We start from the raw sequence: 9,538 nt of genomic DNA, 5'->3' as shown, positions 1-9,538 counted from the left end.
ACTAGTCATTTGATTAGGCACCAAAAAGCTTGTAGGAAAAACACTTATCATGCTGCTAGGGTTCAGTTTAGGCTTGCTTTTAATCCTATGGTTCTTTGCATAACTAGGACTATAATCCTGCTGTTGCTCGATCTGAGTTGTGTCGGTTGATTGCTAGGCTTGACCTTCTATTAGGTATAGGTGAGACAGAGGCCTAGGAGGACTATATTGTTAAGGCTCATAACCTTAGGTTTGTTAAGTCTTCTAGAAGGACCACTACTAGAGATCTTGCTAACTTGTTTACTGAATGTCGTGATACTCTTAAGAATTCATTGTTGTCTGTTGCTTTGACTTTATACATTTGGTCTGGTAATGCTAAGAAGGACTACATTAATGTTGTTGCTCACTATGTGAATGCAGATTGGGAGTTGCAGAAAAAGGTTATTGTTCTTAGGTTGATTGAAGTGAAACATTCTGGTGAAAACATTGCTGAAAGAGTTGCTGTTATGGTTGAGGAGTTTGGTCTGATTGATAAGATTTTTTCTGCCACTTTAGATAATGCTTCTTCTAATGCTAAGGCCATGGAAACTTTAACACCCATGTTTGCTAGTTATTTGGGTGCTATCCTTCACCTGAGCCTTTAGATCCTAATAAACATAAGTATAGTCTTGTGCATCAACGCTGTGCTTGTCATATAATAAATCTGATTGTTAAATCTGGACTAAAGAGGTTGAAACCTTATCTAGAAGATTTTAGAACTGTAATTAATTTCTTGAATTCCCCTAATAAAAGAATTGCCATGTTCAAGAACTACTGTACTGCTAATGGTGTTAGACCTAGAAAGTTTTACTTGGATATGGATGTTAGATGGAATGCTACTTATCTTATGCTGAAACACTTGGTTTCATATAGTAAAGTTTTTTCTGTGTTTATTAATTCAAATTATGGAACTACACTATTGTCTCCAAGTCACTAGTATGTTAATGAGAAGATATTGGAGTTCCTGGAACTCTTTTATGACTGCACTGTTGTTTTATCTGGTGTTTATTATCCTATCAGTCCACTTGTTCTGCACTATGTTTTGGAGATTGCATCTCATTTACATGCATGTGAAAGAGATCAGAATCTTAGAAATATTGTGTATCCAATGAAGCTAAAATTCCTTAAATACTGGCAGGACATACCTCTGTTATACTCATATGCATTCATTCTTGATCCTAGAGCTAAGATGAGAGGTTTCCATAGGGTTCTCCAATTACTTGTTGAATGCACTGGTACTCAGTACAATTCATACTATGTTGATGTGAAAACTGAATTATATAAATTGTTTAACAAATATGAGAGCAGGTTTGGTGCAGTTAGGTCTCAAATGGTTACACAGCCATCAAACCAATCAGGTAAGAGAAAACAGGCTTGGGGAAGAATCTTTAGAGGAGCAGGTGTTCTTGGTCCTTCCCCTGCCACCACTTCATCTTCTTCTACCTCTGCTGCTTCTGAACTCTCAGTCTATTTAAATAGTGATAATGTCACTTCTTATGAGAATGATTTTGACATACTTCTTTGGTGGCGTGACGACAAACTAACCTATCCAATCCTATCTATAATGGCCAAAGATATTATGTCAGTTCTTATGTCTACTTGTTCTTCAGAATCTTATTTCAGCTTGTCAAGCATGATCATTGAAGAACGGCGTCGACGCTTGTTACCTAAAACTGTTGAGATGCTGACCTGCTTGAAGGACTAGGAGTTAGGAGCAAAGAGAGAATAACATGCAGCTGCTGACAACAAAGAGCTTGAAGAAGCATTCAAGAATTTATATCTTGATGAAGATGAAGGTGGTGGTGCTACTGCTGGTGACTGAGAGAGTGAGAAGTGAGAACTGAGAGAGCGAGACTGAGGTGCTTTTGTGTGAGTTGAGAGTGAGACTTGTCACTTGTATCATTTGCATTTGAACAATGGTTTGTAACTTAATTTAGAGCTGGCTGCAATCTTTTTTCCTTTCTAGGGTTCTCACAAGGGTAAGTTTTACCTAGAAAGGTTTTTCATGAGACAGTATTGCACAAACAGCTCATTCTGTTATCTAAGTCTTCTGTCTTCTCTAGTGCTTTTCTCTAATTCTGATTTCAGTTAGTCTTATTGATGTTCTTAGTTGATGAATGAAATATGAAACTGTGAGTTGATTAATCTGATATTCTATGAATGTTTAAAATTTGAAACTATGAATGATGATTGGTTCTGTGAAAATATTTGAGGAGATGAGTTTTTTGAGGTGCTTCATGTGTACCGGGTTGTGGGCTGGCACGGCCCGACAAATTTGCCGTGTCTAACGGGCTAGCACGGCACGAAAAAAGGCCTATAGTGCCGTGTCTGGGCCGAAGGTCAGGCCCGCGTGCCTTGTCGGCCTGATGGCCATCGGGCCATGCCGGCCCGTTGTCCATCTATATCCACAGGTTCCCTTACCAAGCATATGCAAAGAATTTTGAAAACCAGAATGTTAACCTGACAGATTTCAGTCCACGATCCTAAGGATTCTTTTTTTGTTTTTGGAATAACGATCCTAAGGATTCAACAGGAGTGGAGACAACTAATTGACCACGATCACTAACTCTTTGCTTGCTTATACTCAACTAAAAACAAAGTACTTAAAGCATCATGTCTGCCATAAGCCAATGCACCAACAGAAGGTTCATCATCATGGAATGAATGGATCCCAGCGTTCTCATCATGGTACTGGTGGTCTGCCCGTAGCATGATCTGAAAAGACACAACTGATAAACTCATAACCATGCCACAGCTCAGATTCCAACAAAGCTAGTCGTGATATTTCAAAAATTTATGTGACGGGGTTCTTTGTGTGGCGTGTGCTTGGGATTGGCCAGAGGAGAGTACAGCCGTATAAGGCTGCCCCTCGTTATTGCTGTCTCCTGTTCTGATTTGGATATTCATTAGTATTAGTTTGGTCTTTGTTGAACTGCTGTAATAGCCTTTAGTCACTCTTAATCAGTATTGGTTTTAGTAGCTAAATTTTAGCGGGGAACCAACAGGCCCTTAGAGACCGTTCGACTTAGATCATATTAGATTTGATAGCATTCTGCATTCATAACCTCGAGTCTCTTGAGTATCCAGTCATCCACAGTTTTTTCGTGACAAATTGCAGAAAATCACAACTAAGCAAGAATGTTGTACAGGACTACTAGAAATTACCTGGAGTATAGAAGCTCATGTAAGGAATGACAACGTCGGGCCTTCTGCTGGACATCTTCTTGACTTGGCCTGACTCCAGGTTAATCGCGAAGACGCCAGCACTTGTCCTGACGAAGATGACGCCGAGGCCCTCCGCAAAGCCAACCACAGTCACATCTTCCTCCATCAAGATCTCCGTGAAGCCAAGCGCAGTTGGTTGGTTCAAGGGGACACGAGTCTCGCGATTGGGCAGTGTGTTGAGTTCCAAGACCCTGCTCTGCGTCCATGCCGCCGCAGTTCTGTCAGAACCGGTCTCTCTCGACCACAGTTAGAGGCGTGACCCCCGCACGCTGGCGAACCCCAGACCACCGCCCATTGCTGGCATGAGGTTACCGTGACCTTGGTGCGCGGACGGCGGGTCGACAAATGCGAGTTTCCGGTGACCCAAGTCGTACTCCACGATGGTCTTGCTCTGTGCAGCGGGGAAGTAGATCCTATTTCCCACAAGCGCGTTGGGATCCATCATGTCCATGTCCGCGAGGTCATTGGGGTGTTGAGCGTAGGTCGCGTCGCTCCAGGCTCCGGTCTCCGAGTAGTAGACGCGGGCGTACGTCATCCCATCTTCGTCGGTGTCCATGAATGCGACGAGGAAGGGCCCCCGCCGTGGCAGTTGAGGTGGTCGCAGTCGCAGCCCCCTTCGCGCGCGGCCGCAGCGCAGAGCACCGCCACGTTCCACTCGTTGAACACGGACGGCATGTACAGCCCCCACCGCTCACCCGTGATGGGGCTCCATACGAAGAGGTCATAGTCATTCTCCTCGGCGGTGAGGTTGCTGAAGAGGATGCGGCCGTGGCGGGAATCGCGCACGTAGCAGCCGGCGTGGTCGAGGGTGCGAGGGCGGAAGGAGGTGGTGCGGACGAACCGCGCGAGGAAGCGACTGTCGGCTATTTCCAGGCGGAAGAGAAGCCCAGCATGGGAGGCACCCTGTGGAACGTGCGGTAGCGGCGAAGGAAGGCGGGGTCGGTGAGGAGGCGGCGCCAGGGCTTGCAGACGGCCGAGCAGCGAACGAGGCGCCCAGGGTCGTGCGGCGGGAGGCGGAGGAGGATCTCAGGGATGAGGTCGTCGGGCAGATCCAGCAGCAAGCGGCCGCACAGGCGTTTAGGCCCCATTTAGATGCGAAAATTTTTGTCTTTTGGTTACGGTAGCACTTTCGTCTGTATTTGGCAAAAATTGTCCAATTATGAACTATTTAGACTTAAAAGATTCGTCTCGTCAATTACGGACAAACTGTGTAATTAGTTATTCTTTTTACCTATATTTAATGCTCCATGCATGTGCCGCAAGATTTGATGTGACAAGAAATCTTGAAAAATTTTGGATTTTGGGTGGGATCTAAACATGACCTTAGTCGGAGGAGGCGTGGCCATGGTTGCTATCGCCGATTCGCCGCGGCGTTTGAGGTTGGGGACAAGAATAGGGAGATCCGACTGCTTGCTGGTGCCTGGTGCTTCAATTTGGGAGGACGGCCGATGCCGGTGTGGAGATACAGGCTGTCGGTGGGTTTGTATCATCGCTGGTTCATGAAAAAATATCGGTTGGCTGATTTGTAGGAGAGAAAAATAATATTCTAATTAAAAAATAATATTCTAGCTAAAAATTTAGGATCATTTAGGGTAAGCCTGAATTGCCGTGTCGTCTCGGATGACTAGCGTCACTGTGCCGGCCCAAACCACTTTGGCCCATCCGAATTCTGGTTACGGCTCTGTTTAGCCCATTCTACTACGATTCATTCGCATTGATTATGAATTGGGACAATTATGTATTTGGCACTGAAACAAATCAGTCTTTCGTATTTGACATTAAAAAATTTGAACTTTCTTATTTGGCACAAAGTTGAAATTTCCTTCCCTAGATAGCACTGTCATCCATTTGGGCGAGTAACTGGTAAAATGACATGAATGCCCTTCTTTATAGCAGAAATACATGATGCCAAATAGAAAAATAATAGATGGACAGGTTGTCAAATAAGAAAATTATAAATATCACAAATTCTCTAGTCTTGGAGGATATATTGGATAAATTAACTTGCACTGTTGTGGAATGAATGAATGAAACAATGTCTATATATTGCTTATTAGTAGTCGAAATTCTGGTAGGTTGTGAAGGTTTGTCCGAACTGCCACCACTCCGGCATGACGCCCTTGAAGACGAGGGTCTGGCCGCCGGTGGAGACGAGCGCGAAGCTGAGGCCCTGGCCGACGAGCCCGCCGGAGAGGCAGTGCCAGTTGGCGCCCCAGTTCCTGTACATGGGGATCCAGTCCGTGTTGCTACCCTTCATCGCCATGCTCTAGATGGAGCCGCTGCCGGCGACGTTGGTGATGAGCACCATGTAGAAGTCGTTGAAGCTGGCGATGGTGAATCGCACGCCGCCGCTCTTCCAGCACTTGACCCGCTGGTAGAGGATGGTGATGATGCCGGCGCTGTAGATGCCGATGTTCTCCCAAGCGGCCTGGGACATGTCGAAGTGGGGGCGGGGCGGGCCGCACCAGCCGCCAACAGGGCCCAGTTGGGCGGGCAGTGTTAGATTGATCTCCTGACCAATAGGCCCAACGGCCTATTGGGCCTTGGTCTCGCGCCCTGATCGGGGGCGCCCAACCCTACATGGTTGGTGGGCCCCCGTCGCACTGCGCTATATAGAGAGGTGGGGGCCGGCGGCTCAAAGTACGAGGTTCGCCGTGAGCCGCAAACCCCACCGATAAACCCTAGACCGATCTCGAGAGGGCGCGCAGCCAGCGACGGGAAGCTCCGCTGATCCTCGCCGTCGTCACTGCTACGCCCGACCGCACTGCATCGATGTCCGTGCAACCTCTACTCCACCCGTCGCTGCCCGTGTGCTGCCTCCATCACCGTACCCGCGATGGCCAGCACAACCGCGACATCATCTGGAGGTTCAGGTTCATCACCAGCCCCTCTCTCCCCTATCTCCCTCTCGGTGTAGTGTTCTAGGTCTAAATGTGCATGTGTTTCATGGTTCTATGAGTTCATCCGCCTAGATCTACTCTAGTCGATCCATAGAATATCAACACTGGTACCAGAGCCTACTAGCATGTAGATCTAGAACGGGTACCGATTAGAAAAGAAAAAAGATGAAGAGATCCAGTGCGGATCTAAGCAGAAAAGGGTCACCCGACGTTCGGTTGAACCCTAACTCGATCCGTCGGATCTGAGAAAAGAAGAAGGGCTCGGTTTTCATGCAAAGAACGAACCCTAAAACCCGAAGGTGATTCGGGGAAAAGAAAACAGTGCCGCCTCCAACCCATACCCTAACCCGCTCGGTGATTGACTGAGAAGGGGAAAAGAACCGATTTCAAATCGGTAAAGCAAACCCTAACCCGCTCGGTGATTGACTGAGAAGGGGAAAAGAACCGATTTCAAATCGGTAAAGCAAACCCTAACCCTAATCTAAAAATCGGGCCAAATCCGAATCAAAGAAATAGAAAGGGGAAAGAAAAGGAAGAGGGTGGCTCGGCACGGCTCACCTCACCGTCGTGCACGCCACCGCGCGGGGAAAAGAAAGGGCCGGCCGGGGGTGATCTGCTCGCCGGAACGGCCACTAGGGCGCCGCGACCAGGCCGCTCGACGGCGGCGCGTTCACCCACTGGGGAGCGCGCACGCCGGCGAGGGGGCCGGAGACGGCGCCAGGGCTTGCTGAGCTCTCTTGCCGTCGAAGCTCCTCGCTCGGTTTCTGCTGCGGCGGGACTGAGTGGAGAGGAGAGAGGGGCGAAGAGAGAGAGAGAGCGAAGCCGAATGATGCTAGGTCAAGGGCGCCGCGCCGGTCGCTGGGGTTTTGATCTCGCGACACGCGCGGGCAGCCGTCGGATGGAGATGGACGGCCACGGGCGACTGGGCCAGCGCCGCAGCCCAGGCGGGATAGGGCACAAGGCCGAAATCCTGGCCCAGGCCTAGGTTGCGGCCTGGGCGCGGGGAGAGAGCGCGCGCGGCTGGGCACGGGGGCGCGCTGAGCGCGCGGATGGGCCGCGGCTGCTGGGCCGTTTCGCTGGCTGCGCGCGCGCGCGTGGGCAGGCCGTGGGCCGCGCGTGTGCTGGCTGGGCCGAAATGGTCAAATGAACAGATATTGTCACAGTTTTTGTTTTCTTATTTTCCAGAAAACAGTTTGATCAATTTGAATTGATTTTTTATGATAATTTTCTGTACAAAATTTATCCAACGATATTTTTTGTTCAGTAAATAGTAAATTTGCTTCTGGAAAATAGGAAAAAGATTATTAAATGTTAAAGTTTCCGCTGCGTATTTAAAGATGTAATTTTCATTATTAAATTCGAACCAACGGGAGAATTTAATTTTGAAAAAGGATATGTTTTAAATTGATTATAATGTTGTTGTTATTCTGACCAACGTTGATTAATGACAATATTATAATGTTTTGTTATACATTAATTCTATTTCTGCCCAACGGTGATGTAGAATTAGTGTAGAAAATAATTGTATGTTTTAATTTTGACCAACGTTAAACTAAGGCATGCAATTATTGTTGTTATTTCTGTTCTCACCCTATTTGAATTATGTTTTCAGGAGGATACAACTTGATGAGTTGTATCAAAGAAATCCCCACTCTAAAAGGTGATAACTATATTGAGTGGAAGAAAAAGATAGACCTGGCCTTTATCCTCGCTGAGGTGGACTGGGTTGTCACCACACCATGCCCTAAAGAACCTGAGGCACCGGTGAGGGAGACAGATGAGATTGATACTGCATGGCAGAACAGAGAGCGGGATTTTGCTCCCGTAAAGATGTCCTATGACCTTGAGCATAGGAAATGGGTCACTGCCAACAAGAAATGTCTGGCAGTGATAAAGAACACGATTAAGCCTGCTATTGTGGGCTCAATTCCAGACTGTGACACGGTCACAGAGTACCTGGACAGAATAAAGAGTCAGTTCACTGGCTCTTCAAAGACATATGCAACCCAGCTGATCAAGCAGCTGGTGACAGAAAGGTACTCTGGTGGCGGCAGTGGCATTAGAGAGCACATACTGAGAATGAGCAATCTGGCATCTAAGCTCAAACCAATGAATTTGGCACTCAAGGATGAGTTCCTTATTCATTTGATTTTTGCTTCTTTGCCCAAAAAATTTGACACATTTGTTGTTAATTACAACATACAGCCTGAAAAATGGGATTTAGAAAAGCTCATTGCCATGTGTGTGCAGGAGGAGGAAAGAATAAAAGTTTCACAAGGTGGTTCTGTCAACTACCTAAAAGATAAGAAAAAAAACTATAATAACAGCTCTTCCTCTAAATCATCTGGAAAAGGTCCCATGCAACAGTCTCAGAACCAGCAATTCCCAGTGGCTAAAGACCTGTGTCTCCACTGCAAGAAGACAGAGCATTATAAAAAGAATTGTCCTGATTTCTTAAAGATGATTATGAAGAATAAAGGTGAGAACATTATTACGTTCGTAAATAAATCCTTGTATGTAAAGTTTTCAAAATCTACTTGGTGGATTGATTCAGGTGCAACTATTCATGTTGCTAATTCATTACAGGGATTCCGTTCGATGAGAACTTTGCAAAGAAGCGAAAGTTTCATTAAAGTAGCAAATGGAGAACAAGCAGATGTTGAGGCCGTTGGTGATCTTCCGTTAGAGCTTGCTGATGGCTTCATAATTATTCTTAGAGATGTTCTTTATGTACCTTCTTTGCAAAGAAATTTGATTAGTGTTTCAAAGTTGGACCATGATGGTTATGATTGCCATTTTAGAAATGGCAAATGTCAGATATTGTTTAATAATAAATGTATTGGTCTTGCCTTCCGACAAGACGAGCTTTATTTGTTATCACTTCGTGAAGATGTTAATTCCGTATGTGATGTGAATGAAAATGTATCCTCATCGAACAATGGAAACAGAAAACGAAAGAGAGCTCAAGATGCGTTGTCGAAATTATGGCACTGTCGTTTAGGCCATATTTCGAGGGAGAGAATAGAAAGACTAGTTAAGAATGATATTCTTCCTCCATTAGAGCTCTCAGAGTTAGAACAATGTAGAGATTGCATAAAAGGAAAGTATGTAAAGAAAATTAAGAAAGATGCCAAACGAAGCGCAGGAATTCTACAGATTATTCACACAGACATATGTGGTCCTTTTCCTGTGAAAAGTGTGGATGGTTATGATTCATTCATAACATTCATAGACGATTACTCTCGGTTTGGCTACATTTATCCAATTAAAGAAAGAACAGAAGCGTTGGATAAATTTAAAATATTTAAAGCAGAAGTTGAAAATCAGCATGATTTAAAGATTAAGATAGTCAGGTCTGACCGTGGAGGAGAGTACTACGGTCGGCATACCCCATA

The 9,538-nt window shown here is 45.8% G+C and overlaps 1 protein-coding gene and 1 pseudogene across 1 annotated transcript; both read right to left on the bottom strand.

Annotated features, from left to right (window-relative positions):
* Nucleotides 1-2,620: 2,620 nt before the first annotated feature.
* Nucleotides 2,621-4,331, bottom strand: LOC136536545 (uncharacterized; annotated as a pseudogene).
* Nucleotides 4,332-5,296: 965 nt separating this feature from the next.
* LOC136536544 (expansin-A18-like) lies at nucleotides 5,297-5,680 on the bottom strand. The gene is made up of 2 exons (XM_066528799.1): nucleotides 5,607-5,680; nucleotides 5,297-5,462 (listed from the first exon to the last, which is right to left on the bottom strand). The coding sequence occupies exons 1-2, from the start codon at nucleotides 5,678-5,680 to the stop codon at nucleotides 5,297-5,299; spliced, it is 240 nt and encodes a 79-aa protein (XP_066384896.1).
* Nucleotides 5,681-9,538: the final 3,858 nt, after the last annotated feature.

The sequence above is a fragment of the Miscanthus floridulus genome, chromosome 2, assembly GCF_019320115.1.
Source record: "Miscanthus floridulus cultivar M001 chromosome 2, ASM1932011v1, whole genome shotgun sequence".
NCBI lineage: Eukaryota > Viridiplantae > Streptophyta > Magnoliopsida > Poales > Poaceae > Miscanthus > Miscanthus floridulus.
Note: the sequence above shows the minus strand (reverse complement) of the source record. Positions and strands in the feature narration are given on the sequence as shown.